General features: G+C 42.5%; 1 protein-coding gene across 1 annotated transcript; it reads left to right on the top strand.

Moving 5' to 3' along the window:
• The first annotated feature begins 8,014 nt into the window (after window positions 1–8,014).
• ABCF5 (general control non-repressible 5) lies at window positions 8,015–18,001 on the top strand. Its single transcript, XM_008813358.6, has 9 exons — window positions 8,015–9,109; window positions 10,804–11,145; window positions 13,180–13,320; window positions 13,461–13,640; window positions 14,008–14,163; window positions 16,451–16,552; window positions 16,664–16,792; window positions 17,556–17,660; window positions 17,762–18,001. Exons 1-9 carry the CDS (start codon window positions 8,222–8,224, stop codon window positions 17,855–17,857), a joined length of 2,139 nt encoding a protein of 712 aa, XP_008811580.4. The 5' UTR covers window positions 8,015–8,221; the 3' UTR covers window positions 17,858–18,001.
• Window positions 18,002–23,620: the final 5,619 nt, after the last annotated feature.

Below are 23,620 nucleotides of genomic sequence, written 5' to 3'. Positions count from 1 at the left end.
ACCCTAGCTCGATTTTTCGGCTGCTCGGTGAAATTTAATCCCGAGCTCGGGCCACAAGCTAGTTACCTAGTAAGATGATTAGAGCACGGCGCCCCGCAGCTGGGGGCCCGAGCTCTACGACCGCGAAACTGCGACTCAAGCTTAGGAGCTTGGCAAGCTCGGGCATTTTTTCGGTCTAAAGTGCCTTAGCAGCTCGGAAACCCGAGCAGTAGAGCCTTGGAGAAACGTTAGCTAAGAAATGAACTATAAAGGAATTGAAAGAACGAAAGTTGAAAAGGAATATTTCCATTCAAAAGCCCGAAGGCCAAGTACAAAATTAAGGCTTGGCCGTGCGATAGACAAGGGCCGACCTCTTGTTACAAAAAAGGAAAGAAAAAGTACAAAGTTTTAAGAGGCGGCTCCCGTGGCATCTCCAGCCGAGATCTCCCCGGGCTCGACTTCGATGCCCTCGATGACTTCGACCGCTGGATCTCCTTCGGCAGTGGCCCCAACCTCGCCGCCTTCGGTGCTTTCAGGCGCGACCTCGGGAGCGATTCCCCGAGCAGCTTCTTCCGTGGGAGCCTCCGGAGCTGCCTCTTCGGTCGTCTCGTCTGACCTCGCCCCGAGGCCTTCGACTCCAGCTCCGGGCTGAAGTAGATTGAGATCAAAATCGGGGCAGAGCTGGCGCAGTTGATTGCGGAAGTCGTTGAACCCTTGAATAAGGCCGTTCACGGCTTCCTCCTCGAGCAGCTCTTGAAACTCTTCCGATTCTCGAAAGAGCCGGATGGCATCCTGAGCTCGTTCTTGGGCCTCTCGTTCCCGAGCTTTGAGCTGCTCGGCCTTCCGCTCCGCTTCCTTTACTCTCTGTTCACGGATGGCGAGCAGAGATTGCGCCTCGGCCAGGTGGGCCTCGGCGGCCCACAACTCTAATCTAGCCAGAGTATGAGCGGCCTTCTCTTCCTCGAGCGCCATGGTCAGAAGTTGGACTTCGTCCTCGGTGGCCCCCACTCTAAGCAAAAGCTCCTTGTGGAGCTCGAGCTCCGCCGACTTCTTCTCGGCCTCCTCTTGCGCCCGTAAACACCGACGAGCTCGTTCCTTGTAGTCTGCACCGATTGAGATCAAGGTCTCAATCTCGTGAAGGTGCTGTGAGCAAGACAAAATTAGGCCAAGGATAAAATTAGGGCACGAAAGCTAAAAGCGTAAGGAATAAGCAACAGCGAGCAATGAAGACTTACCCGAATGGCGGAGAGGCGAGTCGATTCCAAAAATTGGTTCAGGCTCATAGCCTGAATCTTCGCCCTGTCGGCGGGAAGGAGCGCGACGCGGAAGATCTGCCGCACCGTCTCGATATTCTCGAGGGCTGAGTCGCCCTCGGACACCGTCCACTCCGGAATGTAGGGCCGTCTTTCTTGTTGGCCCTCGTTCGGCGGGTCGGGGAGGCCAGGTCTTGTCGCCTCCGCCAAAGGCGGCCTCGCGGCCCCATGGCTGCTGCCCGGCTCGGATGCCGGGCGCTCGGGTCGGACGGGCGATCGAGGGGGGACCTGCGAGATTGGCGCCGGGCATGCAAGCGCCATTGTGGCTCCAGCTGAGCTCCCGGGCTCGGAGCTCGAGCCTCCCCTCCGAGCAGCTTCGGAGGGTCCGATCCGGAGAGCACTCTTCTCGGTGGCTCCGTCAGCCGAGACCTTTGCCTTCTTCTTCGGTTCGAGCGGTTCTCCTCCGAGCTCGGCAGCCCTCTTTCGGAACCGAGCGTACAAAGCTTCGCTCTTGATCACCATCTTTGCAATATCTGCAAGGACGAGCAAGATAAGTTCGCAAAATGTTACGCAGAAAAAGAAAAAGAAGGAAAAGAAAAAGAAAAAGGAAATCTTTCTACTACTACCCTTACCCTGAGGACGCACCGAGCTCAGACCGACATTGACTAGAGCGTCCTCGCTCACGAGGCCGCTCAGAAGAATACCATCCCCGAGGCCGCGAACGGCGTTAAGGATCCCTTGTTATGGACCTGGGGAGCTTGTTGGCGGTCCTGAGCCGGCTCTGCCTCCACCTGGGGTCGAACCCCCACGTCCGCTTGGAATCCAAAAAGAAAAACTTTTTCTTCCAATCATGGATGGACGACGGAGCGCCCTGGAAGAGCGGCCGACCCGCCCGAAGGGCGATATAGAGCCACTCCCCATCTCCCGAATTGGACTTCAACATGAAGAGCCGCCGGAAGACGTTCACGGAGGTCGGGATCCCGAATGCCATGCACAGGGACAAGAACCTGATAATCGTCCTCCATGCGTTCGGAGCAAGTTGCGCCGGAACGAGTTGGTACTCCCCGAGCAACTCGTTTACGAACCCGTGGAGGGGAAACCGTAGGCCGGCCTAGAGTGCCTCCAAGTACACTCCGATCCGACCTACTGGGGGGTTCGTTACCCGATCCCCCAACCCAGCGGGTTCCAAACGGAACCCTCGCCGAGGAAAAAACCATTCCTCGGCCATCTCGACCTCTAACTCACTCATCATGGACCCGATGTCAGTCGGACCAAGACCCATTAGAAAAAGAAGAAAAAGACGAAGGGAGAGAAGAAGGGTTCCGAGCAATGAAAAGAGGGACCTGTGGGAGTTCGCCGGGAGTATTGGAGGATCGGCTGCTTCGGACTGAGAAGGAGACGGGAAGAAGATGAAGATGATGGGAAAGAAATCAAAGATGGCTAAGGAGGGGTTTATATATAGGCCCCACCAACGACTCAGATCCGCTCGGTAGAACTCTCCTCCCTGTCCAAATCACGACACGAGTCAACCCAGGGAGTTAAGGCGCAGCATTCAATTCGGACCGACGCTTTGGAAAAGGAGACGCCTCGTCGGATCGTGTAGCCCCATCATGAGCTCACAGCGCAAAAACGCTTGGAAAAATGGGAGGTACTAATGATGAGACGCTTCGGGAAAGAAGGGACGCCGTCCACCTACTCCCATTAAAGTGCCTCGTAGCGCGCGATAATTCAAAATTTCTCCCTTAATCCACTTTAACTACTTCCCGCGCTCGAGCCTGCGAGCAGCTCGAACTCGGAAGTTGGGGGGTAGTGTTGGGGGGGAAAAAGGATTGTGTCCGAGCAGAAGGCGACCAAGCCTCCGAGCAGGAGGCGACCGGGCACCCCTCCGAGCAGGAGGCGACCGGGCACCCCTCCGAGCAAGGGGCGCCCGAACGGGTCCCAATTCAGGGGTTTGAAAGTGCCCAAGCGGCTCCTCCGACTAAAAAGTATCCGAGCGGTAGACCGCCATTATCGTGTTCTCCCACGAAGCGTGCCCTGTCCTTGCCAACAATCGATACATACGACCTCCCCAGACATTCAGCTTACGCGACAATTAAAGCGTATGGCTTTTCCGAACGCCTAGTTCACTCAACAATCAATGCATGAGACATCTGCAGGCATGTAGCTCGTGTGGCTCACTCAACAATTAAGGCGCATGGCCCCAGTTGACTACAAATGTTTAGCTCCATACGGCAAACCTGTCTGGCCATAAACGACAGCATGGTTCAGCAATAATTCAAAGACTTCGGCCTGATCTCCCACGAGGATAGTGTTGATCTGCACGATTGAGCATTAACTTCCACTGTACAGCAGCGTCTTCGCTCTATCTCATCACAGGTAAACCCTTTCCCCCCTATAAATAGGAAACTCCTGAGGGGGGAGGGGGGATTTTTCTTCCAGACTCTCTGACTCGAGCTCCTCTCTTGCAAATCTTTAGCCCATCTCTCTGTTTTAAGCATCGGAGGGCCGGCGCCGGAAAAACCCGGCCACCGGCTTCTTGCAGGTCTCCCGGAGGACGCCGCACATCGTCGGATCGCCGCCGTTCGCCAAGCTCTCCCGGAGCTCCTCCTTCCCGGCCCAGTGGTCGCCCCCGGGTCCGAATTCCAGCAACATCATATATAATTAATAATTTGCAAACATTCCAATAAGAAATCTAAAAAAGTTTCCAAAAAAATATATAATTAAAAGCAAAAAAAAAGCATGATGAATTAAAATATTGATATATTTAAACAGAAGAATGTTGTTGATGCTAAAGCATTGTGTCCAATAATTTTTTTTTGAATAGTTTTTGAACAATTCGTGCTTAAATTGCCATAAATATTTAGAGGAGAAGGGGAGGTAGGGGGGTAGAAAGAGAGGAGCAAGGCTTTTTGACCACTACTGATGTCATATGATTGATATTGGGAGAGGAGACGATGCTGTAAAAGAGTTCCTCATTTTCTGGCTTTAATATGACACTGGAATGACTTTTTTGCGCCCTTTTCTTCTCTAAAAAAGTAAAATGCTGTTTTTTTTTTTGCGCTAGGAAGCACGGTTTATATCTGATAAGTGCAAATACACTCTATAAAATTAGAAAACAAAGGCAGCTCTCTAACTCCAGCTCATACGATACTACCTATATGGCTGGCCATATAGGCGGCCACCCAATCTACTGTCTTATTGGCTTCACGGAAAATAAGTTTGGCCTGAAAGATCAGATCCATCTCTTGTCATAGCTCAGATGTCACGAAGTACAGTATGGTCGTCGTCCACACCCCTCAGACCAAGTTAAATGTTGTTTTGGATGCATGCTTTTCCAATCGCTTGAGTATTAGTACTGAGTTTGCGGTGAAATCTCTGCAAGTAATTGAACGATTCGCCTACCTGGTCTTCACCAACTTAAAAAAAAAAAAAGGTTCATATGTCTATATTTAAATAGTTCGAACACAATTATTCACTCCAGATGTTCCAAAAGCATATATGGTAGGAGATACTCTGCCATGTTTATATATTCTCGTTGGGTGGTGGGTTGCATTGAATGATAGACTGAAGAAGAGCCAGAGAATAATTCCTCTTTGGTTTCTTCTCCATCTTTCAAATCAACTGCATATATTCTGATGTGGTATAAATAAGCCTAGTTATTACGTGACAAAAGATATCGTATTGATGGTTTATGGAGCGACATGGATCATGTGATGTAGCTCATCATTTAAAGGCGGGCTTCGTTAGGAACACTATTTGTCTCATAGTAGCCTACTTTATGTGGATGAGGAAGGTGGCTTTCCAATGATAGATATGTCTATGTCCAAAGTCGTGATTTAAACCAGTAATCACATACTCTGGATATCTCATATCTTTCATGACTCTAGTTGTTCCCTTTGTTTTTTCTATGATGGACGTCAAATGCGTCCGAAAATGAAGGTATCCATCCCTACAACAATATTGTTTTCATTTTTTTTACCTTAATCACATATATCTGATCATAAGGATCAACGGCCAGTGCTTGGTTGATGGGAATTGGGATAGTTCTTAAGTATTTTCTGCGTGTCGCAGAAGTCCCGTGGGCCAGGGATGTCTGCATGGGCCAGCCATGTGGGCCAACAGGATGGCCTCCTTCATGGATCTATGGGCTGGGCCGTTTGCCTCCCCGCCTGTAGCCCATTTGGACATGATAAGCGATAGCTAGCCAAGTTTCATCCATTTTATAAACAAACGTTGCTGCAGCTTCCTGCTTAGTCTCATCTTTTGTGCTCTAATTGTAGGATCATTTCTGTTGTGGTTCAAATTTGTCCCGAGGGTGACCACGCTGGAGGAGTCGGAGGAGCCGCGATCGGCGATGTACCAGCACAAAGCCTCATCGGTGTTTTCGGTGAGGGCCCTTCGACGATTAAGTTAGAGTGGGGTCTAGTTGGTCCAGCCAAAAGTCTCTTAAGCCAAAAGTCTCTTAGGCATTACCTGGAGTTTTTTATAGTTCCGATAGAAGCGCTTAGGTGGCGGAGGTATGGTCTGTTCCTATCATGAGTGGGAGTGGCGCGCGGCCAGAGCTTGCTTGTGGCGCGCAGTCAGAGCTTGCTTATGGCGCGTGGTGGAGTCCATTCTTGGGAACGGTAAGGCGTTGACAGCCATAGCAGGGTATGGCCGGTTTCCATCATGAGTGGGAGTGGCGCGCAAGTAGAGCTTGCTTGTGGCACGCAATGGAGTCCGTTCTTGAAAACGGTAAGGTGTTGACAGCTGTAGCAGGGTATGGCCGAAGTAACATGGCACTGTCCTTGGCTGTCATGGGCCGGTAAGTGAAGTATGACATGGTGGCGTCGCAATATGCTGCCACGTAAGAGGGTGTAGGCACACACATGGGTGCAGCCATTGGCGAGGCCAAGCTCGTCGAAAAGTTACATCAAGCATTTGGTAAGGTCGGCTAGACGAGTGCTGAAGCCAGCCTAGCATCCCGAGTTCCGAGGTGTGCTTGGTAGAGCACCCCGAGTTTAAGGGTTGGAGCATATTACTGGAGAGGGCGCCCCGAGCTCGGTCGGGGCAAGTCGGCGAATACAGGAGGCGTTCCGAATTTGGTCGGGCGAGTCGGTGAATACATGAGACGCTTCGAACTTGGTCGGACGAGTCGGCAAATACAGGAGGTGCCCCGAACTTATTCGGGCGAGTTGGCGAATATCCAAAGTTGAAGGAATTTTCGGCGGACTCCGAGGTCGGGCTGATTTTGAGCCGGACCGAGGACACGTCTGTCGGCATGGTGTCTATGGGGCCGAAATTGATGGCCCTTTTGTTGTGGGCTGAACGATCCATTTTGCCCCCATTAATTTCTTTCCAAGATTTTTTTGCATGAATATCCTTCTAAAAATTCAAATTTAGATGAATACCTTCTTAAAAACCTTATTTATTTTAATTAAAAATAAAATAAAATTTTGAAATTACTTTTTTTATCTTCCATCACGATCGTCTTATAAATATTTTTTTTTGGCACATCTACCCATTAGGGGTATTTTAATTATTTTAATTTAAAACCGTTAATTTTTTAACGACGTTAGGTAGCGTAGGTACATATGTAAAAATTAGGATAAAAAAAAGAATATAATAGCAAAATAAATATTTTATGATGATATACGTATAAATATTAATTTCAGAAAGGTATTCATGTAAAATTTGATATTTAGCGGGGTAATCATGCAAAAAACCCTTCTTTCTAATATAGTTTTCAATTGCAAATAATTTCATCTACAGCTTCATGAAGGTTCAAACTCTTCTGTTTCCTAACTTCATTATTTCTATATTAATAATTAGTCGTAAAAAAAAGACCACTCAAGAAGGAAATGCCAATTCCTAGAGGGTTTACTATAATCCCAGGGCTGTCCATCAATCAGCTCGGTGACACAGAGAGAATCATTTGGATAATCTTACTCATAGTGGGTCCCAAGAGAATCTGCATGCAAATAGTTGATGTCCAGCTACGTATCAAACAACTTAGAGCTTATTATGATCAACCTTGAACCCAGGCCCATATGAAACACATTGTTTTTAGTTTTAAGAAATTCGAGCCCAGCTCAAGTTGGAAATTTTGAGAACTAGATACGACACCAATCAAGTAGTTTTATCTCTACTAAATATTTGACTGTGCTTGCTTTTCTACATGAATTGGTGCAATTTGGCCATAAGTCAATCATGCACAAGAAAAGCAACGGTGTTCGGTGATGCCTTAATCACACTTTGAACCATTCCGGTGCAATTTAGATGTAACTCGTGGGTCCATCATTTATGCAGCCACCTGAGTCAGCCAAATGTGGTTAAAATCTTTCATGCCAAAAGATTTGGATTTGGACTTGGATTTTGGTGTTGCGACGCAAGTCAGTTGGAGCACAAATCAAACCGGAGGCACAAACGCAACACGCTGGTCCACAAGTAGGCTCTGATGGAACTTGTGGGCCCCGGAGATCATCAGAATAACACGTGGCAGGTCACAAATGGTTGGCAGTCATCACTGTACTCGTGGACCGCTACCAGCCCTCACGTTCGCAATCCTCGTTATCTGCCTCTCAAAATCGGCCCTTATTTCCCAACCACATGAAACATTCATATCAAGTTGTATACCAAAAAAATTCATTCATTTCAAAATAATAACAAAAAATGCCATTACCTACATTCTGACTCCAATAGGAGTTATGGTCTTTTAGTAATTAATCATAAGAGTAAGGGGATTGAGTGGATTTACAAAAGAAGATGGAAATTAAAATCAGAATTTAGTTGTGTCGATGGGTCACTTCGACCTTTGTTCTCTCTCGTTCTCTCCACTTAGAGCTCGAGAGAACCCCGCCCTCTCTCCCCAATCCCCCCCAAATCTTTTTCCTAACCGTTATTTCTATGATATTACACCCAATTCTCTTCTCCAGCTTCCCAATTCTTTGACGAATCTTAACGTTTTTCTGGAATTTTTGGGCCGAATTCCACTTTTCCGTTCGCCGTCGATGGATCTGTCCAGCAAGCTCCGGGGCATCGACCTCCGATCGGGATTCCTCTCCGGTTCCCCTCTTTTAGACTCCGGGAAGGCGAGGATCCGGCCGCGGTTCCGCCCAGTCTGGATTTGTCCCCCTCAAACCTGGCGAATCCATGTATCCTTAGCGAAAAAGACTAGCTTTGCTAATCCTAGAAGTAGAAACCCTAGCATCTCCGCGAGCGCCGCGGTCGAAACGGCCGTCACGGATGCCGAGACCGCCGCAGACATAGAATCCCTCTTTTCGGAGAGCTCTGTTGACGAGGGGGCGAAGAGGCAGGGGAAAAAGAAGTCGAGCAGTGGGGCTTCGAGCGTCTCGTCGGGGGTTAGGTTGGAAAACATCAGCAAGAGCTTTAAAGGAGTGATTTTGCTGAAGGATGTGAGCTGGGAGGTGAAGAAAGGTGAGAAGGTTGGGTTGGTAGGGGTGAATGGTGCTGGGAAGACCACCCAGATGAGGATAATTGCTGGTTTGGAGGAGCCCGATTCGGGGAACGTGGTGAAGGCAAAGGAGAATATGAAAATTGCTTTTTTGACCCAAGAATTCGAGGTTTGTCCGAGTAGGACGGTAAAGGAGGAGTTTTTGAGTGCATTCAAGGAGGAGATGGAGATCGCGGAGAGGTTGGAGAAGGTTCAGAAGGCTTTGGAAACTTCGGTGGAGGATCTAGGGCTGATGGGGAGGCTGCTGGATGAGCTGGACTTGCTCCAGAGACGGGCACAGGATGTGAACCTTGACGTGGTGGATGTTAAAATTAATAAGTTAATGCCTGAGCTAGGTTTTGCACCAGAGGATTCTGAACGGCTGGTGGCATCATTCAGCAGCGGGTGGCAGATGAGGATGTCTCTTGGGAAAATTCTACTTCAGGTATTTTTACTTAACATTTCCAAGTAAAATCGGGCTTATACTTGAAGTTAAAAAAATTGTTGCTGATTCTTGAGGGTTGGATGATGGAGTTACCTGGTAAAATCCACTTATTGTTTCAGAATCTGTCATGTGATTAGCAGCCTCATAGGGCCATAGACCCATTTATGGTCCCGGCAATCCAGGGTATTGGGAGCGCAGACCAGGGACAAACCTAAACTTTGATTTATTTTTATTTTTATTTTTATTTTTTTTGTGCACAAAATGGCTGCCCTAGGACTTGAGCCCATGCCATTGTGCTTATTAGCTCAAGCTTTTTATCATTGCACTAAACCTTTTACCATATGATGAGTAGCCTCATAGATATGCAAATAAAGAGATCAGTCTTCCCTAGTTACAGACAGGAACATAGAGAGAAGGCCTTATACACCAAATATGATAGAATAATATCTTAACTATCAAAGACAAACAAGCATAGAAACAAAAAAATCAATTGATAAGTTGACTGCTCATACAGTTACTTCATATTTGCTTCTTACCATCAGTTTTTTTTTTTTTAAAAAAAAAATCATTGCTACTATTAAATAGTGATCCAGGGGCAAAAGGTTTTTATCAGCCAAGTTACAAATTTCTTGATGTAAAGATTGTCTAAAGCAATTTGGTACGACGATATGGTGTCTGTCCTTGTGCATGCCTCCATGAATGCAAGCCCAGTAGAATCCACTCCCTTATCATTTTCATTTTAGGGAAAAAATGTTCAACTCAGCATTGAAACATCTTAAGCTATAATGGGACAAAATCATGAAGAATTATGTTGATTTATATGTTATATCTCTTGCATACACTTACATTATATGATCAGCACAGTCATGTTGATCAAGGGACCAGATCACTTATAATCACTGACTTGACCAATACTCTCAACTAGAAATTGGTGGTTTGCCTTTGATAAAAATATGATGATGGGAACAAAACAGAATCACTAAGGTCAGTTGAAGTGAGATATGCACCTGTGACCAGAACACTCTGATACATAGTCATGGTGAAGATGCATGGCTTCTATGTGGCACTAGCCATAAAGATTAGTTCTGTGATTCAACTACAGTATGTAGTTTCCCTTTTCTCTGCTGTATTAGTACTCCCATTGTAAGGCTTGCCATTGTTTCTATCTCTAGTTAAACTTTAGTACCTCCGCATTATGGCTTTTGACATTGTCCTGATTTTTGCTTAGTTAATTCAGGTAAGCATGTAGGCAGAAAGAAGGATTTGGGCAGTACAAGTTGGTGTACTAAGATCTTGGCATGTATTATTTGTTAAATTTTTATATGTGATTGTTGTTTTGCCATGTTGTTGTGCTTGTTGACTTTGTTAAAGCCATCTTCTTCATTTATATGCTTCCAATTCAAAATAGTGTGCATGTAATGGTATTTACTGGGGTGTTGCTAATCATTCCAAAGAATCAGGATTGATATGAACTGTGACTAATACCAAACCTTATCCTATCCCTTTGGATTTTTGTGCAGTATTAGCAAAAAATTGGTCAAGAGTCATTCATAGCCCTGGCTTTTTTTTTAAAAAAATTTCCTTTTTCTTTTGGGATGGGTTTTAATTCATGCATTTTTTATATTTTATTAAGGATTCTTGTCATAATCAGTTCTCTCTAAACTTGATTTAATACAAAATATAGTATCTTGCAGGATCCTGATTTGCTTCTTCTTGATGAACCCACAAATCATCTTGACCTGGACACAATTGAATGGCTGGAAGGCTATCTTAACAAGCAAGATGTGCCAATGGTCATTATATCTCATGACAGAGCTTTCCTTGATCAACTATGCACGAAAATCGTTGAAACAGATATGGGAGTATCCAGGGTATTTATGGGAAACTATTCTGAGTATGTTCTAGCAAAAGCAGCATGGGTTGAAGCTCAATATGCAGCATGGGAAAAGCAGCAGAAGGAGATTGAGCATACAAAGGACTTAATAAACAGATTGAGTGCTGGAGTTAATGCTGGGCGTGCATCTAGTGAAGAAAAGGTGTGTTTCTTTGAACATTCCATAAAACAAGATCGACTAATGTCATGAAACATGAATGGTACATTCATCCCCTTCCCTCTTCAAATAGATATTAGTATACATCTTGGAAATGTCGCAATCTTTTTTTCAATTACGGGTTGGATGCACATTTACATTTTATTGGTTCAGAATTTGTATTTTGTCATTCTGTTTTGACCTGGAAACATTAATTTAACAATGCGTATATGAAGCATGTAATTTGATGATCAGGTCTTACAGGGTATTGAACTATTCCGTAGTATCTTCTATGTAACTATTGTCAAACCTCACCTACTTGCTCACTGCTTACTGCATGATACACATTGATGTAGCTATTAATAAATAGATGACCTGATCCCGTCAACTGAGCTTGGATTCATGAATCCTACTGCAATCTTCACCAATGTCAAGTTAAAGGTTAACTTGCAGTCAGAGATATATCCTTCCTTACAACTTCAATTTGATTATTCTTTTTCCCTTCTCTTCTTCATCTCTTCAAACAAACCCTAGCCCTTCGTTAGTTCTCTCCTAGTTCTACCACATAGGTAGCTCATCAGGCTAATTTAGGTTATGTCAACTTTGTGCATGCACCTGGATATTACCTACAGCCATTTTCCCCTTATTTAGCTGTCTATATGAACCCCATACGTGCTTTAAATAGACTACTTTATGAATTACCAAGACTGAATCTGCAACAAGGTGAGATGAGCATATTAAGCAATAGATTTGCATGAAAGGAGATATCTTCTAATGAATCATGGACAAAGGAGTTTGAGTAATTATTAAACCATTATGTAATCTTATTGCTTCTTTGCAAACAAATGAAGACTGAAATTGCAGTGACTTGTTATTCAAGAACATTGGCGATGATATCTTTTGGGGGTAATGGTAAAGAAACTATTTGGTATTAAATCAATGAATCCAACCATGTTCCTAAGTCTATTTTGGCCATCGAGCTTTTGTTCATGATTCATGGAAGTTGAGCAAGTATTGTAGATGACAAAGGAGTCCTGAAGAGTTGCACCCTTAGCAGCTTTTTGCAATTTTCTGGTTGTTGGATTGGGACTAGTTTACCTGATAGAGCAAAGTAAAGCTACAATTTGTAATGCAGATGATGGGTTTTTCTGAATATGACTAGTCTTTGCCATATATTCCACTCCATACTCTTCATCAACGATTTGGATCACTTTTCCCAGTTTTAGCAGTAAGAGTGAGACAGAAAATTCATAAAGCAGTGCTGATTGCAAAGATACTTTTCAAAATACTAGGTTGATTTATATTCATTTCAGTTGATATTGAAAAGCTTGTATCCTGATGTAAAAAAAAAGGGCAACCAAGTGCATGAGGCTTCTGCCAGTGCAGGGTTGGCCGCATGAGGAGAGGCTGTTTCCATGGTTTGAACCCGTGACCTCCAGCCGCTGCACCAAGGCTGTTTCATGATAGGGAAGTGACAAAATCTTTTGTCTCTTCTGTATTGTTTTCAATAGCATATCCACAACATTTACCAAGTGAAATACCAATTGATGACACTCAAACATACTTTTCAAATAAGAGGGTAATTTATTATTTATGTTCCTTGATGCTGAAGCCTGTATGATGATATATATAACATGCATTTCCCCCCACTTTCTCAAGAGAAAATATTTTCTTCTGTGTTTAAGACCATATCAATAAATTCACTAAGTAAAATACTGATTGATGACACTCAAGTTTGGATGCTGATCAACAATAGTTGACTGGTAGTTGAAGAATTATTACCGTTATATCTGGTGAAACCTTGACGATGCTATGTAGATGAGATCATGAGATCATCTCATCATGAGATGATGCTAGTTATGATCAGTGTATATCAGTGCATGTTAAATGTATCAGAAAAGTGGTAAAATTGGTAGGCTTTGTCTCCTAACGTTTCCAGTTTGTTGGAGTTTGACATGATTATTTAAATTCTAAAATTGCAAGCTTTGCATTTTTTTTTTTGACAATTTTACCACTTAGTTCATTACAATACTTTTACAGAAATTGGAGAAACTTCAAGAAGAAGGGCAAGTTGAGAAGCCTTTTCAAAGAAAGCAAATGAAGATCAGATTTCCTGAACGTGGAAGGAGTGGGAGAACTGTCTTAATGATCAAGAATCTTCAATTTGGATATGGAGATGAGGTCAGTACAACAAAATTTATAAATGCAAGAGTTATTTTTATGGGTAATTTTCGTATAAAAAATAACACACGCCATGTGCTCTGATTACTGATTCTTTTTCATGCCTTGTCATAATAAGCATCTTTTCTTTCAAATTCCAGGTGTTGTTTAATAAGGCAAATCTTTTAGTTCAAAGGGGTGAAAAAATAGCCATTATTGGTCCAAATGGATGTGGAAAGAGCACTTTGCTTAAATTGATTATGGGTTTGGAGAAGCCTACAGGAGGTGAAATCACTACTGGGGAGCATAATGTTTTGCCGAATTATTTTGAGCAGAACCAGGTAACTGTATTTTGCTCAGTTGCATTTGTGTTTCTTGTCTAATGATACATCTTTTTATCTATGCAACACCAGGATGTTTGATGTCACTTTGGAATTATAACTTCTATAATGAACAGGAAAAGATATAAATTTTGTTGGTAGGCTATAGTAAACAGCCCACTTTGTCATGCACCGATACATGCTTATTTACTTCTTCATCTAGAAATTGCTTTAAATTGGAAGGTTTTGATATATTACTTTGGAGATGCAACTTTGATGAGCTTTTGTTTGAAATTACCTTGACAAATTCAGTTGGTGCTGTTAATTTTTCTGAATGATATGTTTATATTGAAGTTATCATGAACTAAAAGTTACAATTTCCTATCAGGCAGAAGCACTTGACTTGGAGAAAACTGTGCTTGAAACAGTGGAAGAAGCTGCAGAAGATTGGAGGATTGATGATATAAAGGGTCTTCTTGGCCGTTGTAACTTCAAAGCCGACATGCTTGATAGAAAAGTTTCACTTTTAAGTGGTGGAGAGAAGGTATGGAATAAGTCCTTGGGGGCTTGTTTTCTTATTCCCATTTGTTTTCTCAGCCTTCCTGATGCATTTGTTGTTCCACCAAAATTTCTCCTCCGAATTTGTAGAAGATAATGAACTATTAAGCTCAGTTTGCTTTTGAGCCTTGAATTATCGAAGTAATGCAACTGATTCATTTGCTTTTTGTGTTTTAAAGACATTCTACTTTTATTATGTTATTCTGATTTTTTTATTTGCTTTTGGAGTATAAGTAGGAATGTTAACAGGTCAGTTAGGCCAGACTCATCTAAGGTTTAAATCTAAAATTTTACCCAAACACTATCCAAGTAAGATTCAGGCGAGGTCCAATTTGAGTGGGATAAAATTTGTATGACCCATTGTGTCTGTAGCTCATGGTATGTTAGGGCCATACCCTACTTGACATTCATTGGGAGTTTTTTAGGTGTGAATCAAGTCTAGTTCTGGTCCTGAGCGGTTTCCACTATTTAGTAAGCTAAATTCCTTCACACCCTCACAATAATTTGTAAGTGACATAGCCAAGTATAGTTGATAATTGTTTAAGAAGTGCAAAGGGTATACGAGTAATCTTATGCATTATATACGAAGTAAACTATGGGATCTTGATCTGGTCCGGGTCTGAATCTGGGTCAGGTTCATAAAAATCAGTCCCATACCCTAGAGTATTCTGCATTCAGGTTGAGACACATATGGCTAGACCTGGACCTGGACCAAAAAAAATTTATTCATCTAACTTTGGTGCTTGGCCCATGCCTGCCCCATAGGTCTATGGGCTTGAATTGAGTATAGTAGGGTCTTGACGTGGTTCGAGGCCTCAGTCCTTAATGATAGCTCTAGGTATCAGCAGGGCTGATATCCTTGTATATATCATTACTCAATTAACATTTGAAGCAATAGGAGGCCATTTTAAATTTCCAACATGTCTTTACTATTCCATTGTTTTTATTTCATACATTATTGGCTTATTGGCCCACACAGGCAAAATTTTTAAATATAATTCGTATGGTCAATAATTGTGAAAAAACAGTTTAATTCTCTTAATTGGGTATGTAAAGACTCTTTAGTAAATTTGGTACATGAGATGTGTTGACATGCAGTGATTGCAAATGATAGTGGCATCTAGTAACAAATTTGACTTCACTCCAGAAACAAATCAGCCATCAGGGATGCTTTCTTGCTTAAAAAATTGGTCATTAGATGTCAAATAGTCAGTCAACATAATTCTGATTAAGTTTTATGAGGGGTAATTTGTCGTTGCTTAGGAAAAGGGGTGTGCATAGAGAGCCAACATTGATGACGTCAATGATATATTTGGGAGCAAAAACAAGTCTGGGAATTAAATTGCAAGCAGGCCTTGGTGTACTTACAACTGATATGCATCAGAATGCTCCATTATGTTAAGCTATTTGTGTAACACTACTCAATAGTACTAAATAAGGTGAAATCCAAATTGCTATTACTAAAGTGAGCATATGATGATATTGGAAGAAATTAGAATTGTTGAAGATAATGATAAAATTGTTGAAGATAATGCATATCATGGTTTATGACTGTTAAGAATCTTAGGTGCTTTATTTTGGCTATCTCGAACATATTTTACTGAAGGTTGCAGAAATGAATGCACCTCCAGTTGAATTAGTATGGATGAAATCAATCAGCATGTGCTTTTAGATTGTCTTATTCTCGCTTAATCACTTCATCGATGAGAAAGGAAGGACAAAAAAGGCTGATAGTGTTCTTTGAATTTGTAGCAAGATTGAGAAAAATAGATTTAAAATGTATACTCTTAACAGAACCTTTGAGTTCTTCTGGAGTAAATAGTTGTGCAAAGCCAGTTTGATCGGTACTCTTATGTATGAGGATTTGGCCAGGCTTGGTAAGGACAGGTGCCCAAATATGTACAGAAGCATGAGGAAACATGTCTGATAGATCACAACTGTCCATCACAACATTTCCTCTTATCTCATTCTCATATATTGCACATGCTGTATGATTACATGCTACTGGCTTCTTGTGTACAAGGCACAACTATCAGACCTGCAACTGAAATGTAAAACGAAGCAGCTTAATGCTACATAAACTTTTCCTTACTGATTTAAAATTATATATATCCTTATTTTCTGTTTCGATTGTTTATAAGAGTAGTATTGATGGAGTGAGTTGTGTGATAGCCATCCAAGCGCTTTAGTGAATCTGCATTTTCTGTAGTCGGGTTAAGGTCCATAATTTTCGTATATGACACTTTTAACTTACAGCTCACATTTTGGTGCAGGCACGACTTGCTTTTTGTAAATTTATGGTGAAGCCATCTACTTTGTTAGTTTTGGATGAACCAACCAACCATTTGGATATACCATCAAAAGAGATGCTGGAGGTATGCTGGTCCATTTTTCATCTCATCTAGGTGCAATTCATATGCGTCTATAGTGCATTGCTTGCATAAGCTGAAACTTTTTATTCTGGAAATACTGTCATATTCAAACAGGAGGCTATATCAGAGTACAAGGGCACTGTCATTGCTGTTTCTCATGACCGATACTTCATAAGGCAAATTGTTAACAGAGTAATAGAAGTGAAAGACAAAGGCCTACAAGACTATGCAGGAGATTACAATGTAAGTTTCTCCATTAGTTTCAAGACCCTATGAGGAAGTAAAACGTGTGAAGTGTAAATAATTTTAAAAACATGGGCTTGTAAAAGGAATGTTCTAAAAAAGTTATATTTGCTATGAAAGCATGAGTTATCGATCTCCAAAGTTAGCTTAATCCTTGGCAGTTTCATTATTGTGTGTAATGTGGAATTGCATCTGAACGTTTCTGCTCACATTTGTAACACCCGAGCATTGAACTCATTTTTGAACTTAAACAAATATATTTCCTGCAATAATTGCTGTATCAGTGATGCAGTCCATCAGTATTGTCCCATCTAGTTGGGAGAATAATAACTGCTTGGCACGTGAAGCTTGCATATGATTCTTTTATGTAATTGGGCTTGCAATTTGTGTAAGGTGTTTAATATTTGTCTCTCTATACTGTCTAAATAATGGAGATATATCAAAAGGATGATGGTAGTTAATCATTTCTTGTTAGATTTTATGAAATATTTTTGGATGACTGAGAACAAATCAAATTGAATAAAGTTGCATTGTTCCAGTAATTTGGTGCCACAAAGTATTCCCTGATATATCCAAGCATGATCACTACTGGACTCAGGGTCTCTTCCCTGGGTTCTGTTTTGTTGTTTATTCCCTCTGTACATAAAGTTTGGTAGGAGTATTATTAAGGTTATATTCTTTCATTTGTATTTTGTTTTTACAGTTACCTTCATCTTCTTAGTTATGGTATAATAATTTAGTTTCTCCTTGATTATTTCGACAGTATTATCTTGAAAAGAACCTTGATGCTAGACAAAGAGAACTTGACCGTGAGGCTGAGCTCGAGGAGAAAGCTCCAAAAATAAAGGCTAAATCTAAAATGTCAAAGGTACTTGCACCTCAATCTGTGCTGTATGTATTTCTAAAGACTTGGGTCAACAGAACGACGTAACGACAATCTTACTGTGTCACCGTTTGGCTTGTATACAGGAAGAGAAAGAAGCCAGGAAGAAGCAGAAGATGAAGGCTTTTCAGCAAGCAAAGGCAAAATCTAAAGGATTGAAGAATGCGAAGCGCTGGAAATGATTCATGTCATGACCCTGGGACAAAGTTAAAGATCATCTTTGTAATTAACCATGAAAAGCTTACATATGTACATAGTACACACAAATGTTCAAATAAAATCATACATACATATGGTGGAATCAATTACCAGCAGAATTATGTTTCTTTTCACCTCTCACTTTGCATGGCAAATTCTTTCACACCATCAACCTAGCTACTTCCATTGCACCCTGACTGTTGCTTGAAACATTCAATGTGGGGAGAATGATAGAGCCCTGGATCAAGGCTTGAGCCTTGCGTCCGCTTAAATACAAGGTCGTTTTAATTCTCCTAGTTGATATCATCATCATCATCCCTTGAAAGGCCTCTAATTTGTATGAGACGTACAAGAAGGGCTAGGGGGAAAGGGCAGTCAGGTGTAACCATAGTACTAGAACCAAAATTGCTACATAGACTGGACGTTCTAACGCCTATGTCTTCGGGATCATTACTTGCAAGTCAGTGGAGAAATTTCACATATCGTAATCGTTGGGGTCACAGACATCAGAAAGTGCATTCTCTACAATGATTTGTGTTGCTTGATGCTATTATGTATATAACAGAAGTTAAAACGATTAAGCAGCAATTATTTATAGATATTATAGAGAAAGTAGTGCAAAATTACTCTAGACCAGTTCATAAATAGTCCTTGATGTTCTAATGCTTTCTAATGCTTTCCTTGCATGTTTTAACGTATAGGTTCTTCCCACCATTTCCTGAATACCTCTAAGGTATTATGATGTAGGTATGCATCCTGTTCTTATTGTCATGGTTCTTCCTAAAGTATTCATATTCCGCATTTAAAAGCTTTTTTTTTGTAGAAAAAGAAAAAAAGAAGACTAACCCCACCACTGGTGAGGAAACCGTCTATTATTTTTTCTGCTAAGGTGGCGATTTCTTTTTGTTCTTATTTTGTAGAAGGGAGAAAAGAAGAGTTACAGCCGAATTACATGACAAGCAAGGTTGTTGAAAGGAAAGAACAAGATCAGCAATGCAACATTAAATCAGGTGGATTTACACGAGCAAGTGCCTTCAGGGATACAAGAGCGAACTTTGGATCTTCTGGTGTCTTTCAAACTGCGTCACAAATACTTTAGAGACTGGAAACTCAACGAAAGTTGTGAGGAATTTATCACAATCAATACCAACAAAGAAGGTAATGCAAGGCAACCTTGCATTATGCAATCATATTGGTGAGAGGAACATGATAATTATGTGAAAGAAGAGGTTGTATTTATAAAATTCTATCAATACTAGCGCGTACCAACAATTAGATCTCACAATCCGGACGACGGGCTTTTCGATATTTCGTCATCAATGACACTCCAAACTGAATACCGGGAGGTGTTTTTTTTTTTTTTTTTTTTAAAGGGATTTTGTATGGGTTGTTCTTTCTCTGAACTTGCCATTATTTGTACCAAAGAAAATTATGGAGGAAGAAATAAAGTGTGAAATGATATCATAGGGAATTTTTCTAAAAAAAATTTACTAGATAAAAGGATTTTTCTGATGTTATTCTTTTTCCAGAGAAAGAAATCATCACCAACACTGAATGATTTTAATTTTCAAGAAAACCCTCTAAGGAAATCAATTCCCTTAAAAGAAATTAATTTGTTTTCCAAAAAAGAAAAAAAGAAATTAACTTATGGTTGCTGCCGGCAAAAGTTTTATTTTTTTTCAAAAAAAAAAATTATCCCGATTTAAACTAAGGTTCCATCGGAAGGAAGGGGATATTCTAGATTTTTACCTTAATGAATTAAAAAGAATTATGTTAAAAATTAATGAAACTAATTTTATATTGCTCGTTTGACATCTCCCCCCCCCCCTCCCCCCCATTTTTTTTTTTTGCTTAAACCAGGTGCTTCATACAGTACGTGTGTGAATACACCCAATACGATCAAAATACAGTAACTCACGGAGTGTCAATGGCAACTCCCCCTCCTCCGACCAAAGGGCATACCCCGAATGGTGGGCCACATAGGCAGCTACCCAATCGGCTGCCCCGTTGGCCTCCCTGAATACATGCTTGGCCTGGATGGCCATCCCATCTCTCATTATCACCACAATATCGCGGATCAAGGGGTGGTTTGTGCCCTCACCCCTCAACCCCCTCTGAATCCACCCGATGACAGTGGTCGAGTCGCCCTCCAACATAATCGAGCTGGTCCGCAACACAATCCGTGCATGACGAAGGCTTGCCCAGGTTGCCCACAGCTCTGCTCCGGGGACCGATGTATCAAACAACTGGCAGCCACCTACGGCTACCGCCCTAGCGTGCGAGTCCCGTATGACAAAACCTGCACCGCCACGCATGCCGCCATCCAAAACCGACCCATCGAAGTTGACCTTGAGGAAGCTCGGGGGTGGGGGCTCCCAGGTGAAAAACACCATCCGAGGAGCTGCCGAAGCAAGAGGGGAACCCCAGGTGTTCCAAGCTGTCAAAGGTCTGTCTGTAGATAGGGTAGGCCTGATCTCTGTGGCATGTGCCCTAGCAAGCTCTGCCACAAACCTCGGTGACATCCTACGCTCGCCAAGAGTACGAGCGTTCCTAGCCAACCAAATCTGATATGCTGTGCAAGTCGCTCTGATACCCTCCTCGCGAGTCTGTGAACTGGCTAACCACTGTCGTATCACCCTGAGAAATTGTAGTCGCGCACTCCGCGCTCCCTGCGGGATCCCAGTCCACTGCCATGTCGCCCTCACCCATGTGCACTGGAAGAGCACATGGTCCACTGACTCCTCAGCTCCACACGTCTCACACTCTACCGGGACCCCCCGCCTCGCCTGCTTAGCTCTGCTCTCGTTGGAAGGCGGTCCCAGCATATCTTCCATAGGAAGAAAGCTACCCTCGGGTGAAGTCCCGACTTCCAAGTCTAGGTGCAGTCCGGCCCCGGCTCATGCTCCGCCTGAATAATGCGGGAAAGATCTCCCAGTCTGACACTGGCCCGGCTCGAGGTACCCCACACCCTGACGTCCGGCCCCCCACATTCAGGTAACGGAAGGGACCGAATCCTCGCAGCTAGGTGTGCCTCGAACAACAACCTGAGTCTGGCCTCATCCCACTCTGCCCCTCCTGGGACTAGGAGGTCACACACCCGTAGTCCCTCCACTGCCTCGGTATCAACCATAGTCGGCCAGCAAAGGGAAGGGAGTCCACCCATGAATCGCCGGTCACATCAATACTCCGGCCGTCTCCAATCAAACACCTAGTATGTGCCAATACAGATGGCATATACCTCCTGATCTCGCGCCACATGAAGGAGACTCGACGACCCCTCCCCCCCCGCCGCCACTGAAACCCCCCGACCATATCTAGCTGCCATCACCTGACTCCAGAGGCCATGTGGCTCTAACAGGAACCGAGCCGCATGCCGAGCAAGGAGCGCCTCGCGCCTCACTATGAGGGACTGCACCCCTAAGCCACCCTCGCCAGTAGGAAGGCCAACCTGCTCCCATGCCACCAGGTGCACTCCGTGACCTCCACCGTATGACCCCCACAAGAAGCTCTGAAGAAGGCGCTCGATCCTCACAGAATCGTTTTCGGAATCAATGTGTTGGCCATAAGATACACCGGTATAGATCCCAACACCGCTCTAACAAGTGTCACTCTCCCCATCATGGATAGGGAGGACGCCCTCCATCCCTCCAACCTGCTCTGGACTCGCTGCACCAAACCCGAGCACTCTGCCACCCGTAGCCTCCGGCCAGTAATAGGAACGCCTAGGTAGGTGAGCGCCCCCTCCTGCTCTGGTATCTGCAGTATCCCTCTGATCTCCCCCCTTTCGCAATCGGTTTTCTTTTTCTTTAAACACATCGGCTTCATAATACCTAAAATCTGGACCACCTTATGTAAGGGCCAGTCCATTGACCGGCCCAAAAGACCCACATAGGCCCAATCTCTGCCCCGCACAAATTTCAAAGCAAATAAAGAAATAAAAAATATTGTTTATGCCACATGAGACAGAAGTTGACTCCTTCCATAAGTCCGACTTCTTCCCGGACCCGATGAGCACAAGGTGTAGGGCCTGCCGGAGCCCTAAATTCATGCTTCTCCTTTCCCCTTTAACCATCTCACCCAAACCCCTGTCGATCGCTTGTGAAATCTATGGGATTTTCTTGATTTTTCCATCAATCATTCCAATGAGCCACCATCCGTTCGAAAAAAGGATCAGATATCTCACTAGAAGCTAAGGTATGGCCTATAGATCTCTTCTCTTCCTCTTCTTCGGTCTTCTAGTCTCCGTTCCACCTTATTTGGAGTCGGGGGGTCGCTGCCATTAGGGTGGCCGGCCATGGCTTTGTCTCCCCCCTATTGTTTCTCTCTTGCCTTCTCTCTCTTTTCTCTCTCTTGCTCTCTCTCTCCTCTTTTCTTTCTCTTTATCTCTCTCTCTCTAGATATTTTATGAATCAATAGGGGGTCTAGATATCAAGGTAAATTATGGTTGACCAGGTGGACACCAAGAGAGAGGGTCACCAGGGGTCCAAGCAAGTAATCTTAAAATTTAATACCATTTCTTCCATAATTTTATACCATTGATCGTGGTTATTGTAGTCACTCTGATGATTAGATCTAATATTATTGTGGGACAATCATCTGGGCAAGAAGATATTGAGCAAATCACTTTGTCTATGAGTTCGTAGATCAAAGAGAGGATCAATGTACCTAGTGTTTGAATCTGTCATCAGTAGAGGTAAAAAGTCTTGTACATAATCATCTATATGAATATGATGTTGATTATTTTGGAATTTGGGCATGAAATATAATATGAAACTATAATTTTTTCTGATATGGATAAAACTGAATGATTTGATTGATGAACCAAAGGATAGATTGTCAGTCATGGGCCAAATCATGATACATTGGTTTGCCACCATAAATCGAAGTACGAATATTTTGGTTTACTACCGCGGACTGAAGTATGAATATTTTGGTTTGCTACCCAGACCGAAGCGTGGAATTATGGTTTACCATTCATGGGCCAAAGCGTGACCATGAATAGTTCAAATCAGAAAAATATTGCTTGATCACAAATCTGGATAAAGATGGAAGATTAAAAATATAAAATCACTGTATGATAATATTTTACATATTTTTTGAAATGGGTTATATGTTTGATGGCATATATTTATGGATGCTTGTTTATATAGATTTTATCGAGCTATATTGAATAATCGATATGAGATTTTATGATTTTTACCTATATTTTGATATAATTTATAGTTAATTTTTATTTTAAATATATTTTATCTATATTAACTAAAGCTCATACTATCCCTTCTCTTTTTTTTCCTGATCCCCAGGACATATAGCATGGGAAATGTGGATATAGAGTTCGAGCATTAGAATCATGAGTTAGTTAATTAGTTTATTTTCTGATACCAATAAATATTTAAAAATTTTATAATTAATTTTTTATTTAATAATAATAATTTTATTTAGTTGAATTAATTGACTACTAATTGATAATTTAAATTTATATTAAAAATTATTCATCTTAGTTTTTGTATGACCAAAGAGATAACGTTATAGGATTCATGTGGCCGACCCGGAAGATAAGTTGAGGATGTGACACCACTTTGACTAAATTTGGTAGGCAGACAATGCTCATGCACTGCAAGTCACCTTGACATGATTAAGATTTTTCTTGGATAACGTGACTTTTTTTTTGTTGTAACGACCATGGTAGGACCACCAAAAGAAAGGAAAAAAAAGTTTGAAATGAAATATTAAATTTATTAGAAGTT

Source organism: Phoenix dactylifera, chromosome 5 (genome assembly GCF_051530095.1).
Source record: "Phoenix dactylifera cultivar Ajwa chromosome 5, Ajwa_hap1_PhDact_Kaust_v1.1, whole genome shotgun sequence".
Taxonomy (NCBI): domain Eukaryota; kingdom Viridiplantae; phylum Streptophyta; class Magnoliopsida; order Arecales; family Arecaceae; genus Phoenix; species Phoenix dactylifera.
The sequence above is the reverse complement of the archived record's forward strand: the minus strand, read 5'-3'. Positions and strand labels throughout refer to the sequence as shown.

Excerpts from the sequence above, each read along its gene's own strand:
- ABCF5 (XM_008813358.6), top strand. The coding sequence starts at position 8,222 with ATGGATCTGTCCAGCAAGCTCCGGGGCATCGACCTCCGATCGGGATTC. Across the intron at positions 13,321-13,460 it reads AATTTGGATATGGAGATGAG|GTGTTGTTTAATAAGGCAAA; the intron begins GTCAGTACAACA and ends TTCAAATTCCAG. Across the intron at positions 16,793-17,555 it reads ACTATGCAGGAGATTACAAT|TATTATCTTGAAAAGAACCT; the intron begins GTAAGTTTCTCC and ends TTATTTCGACAG.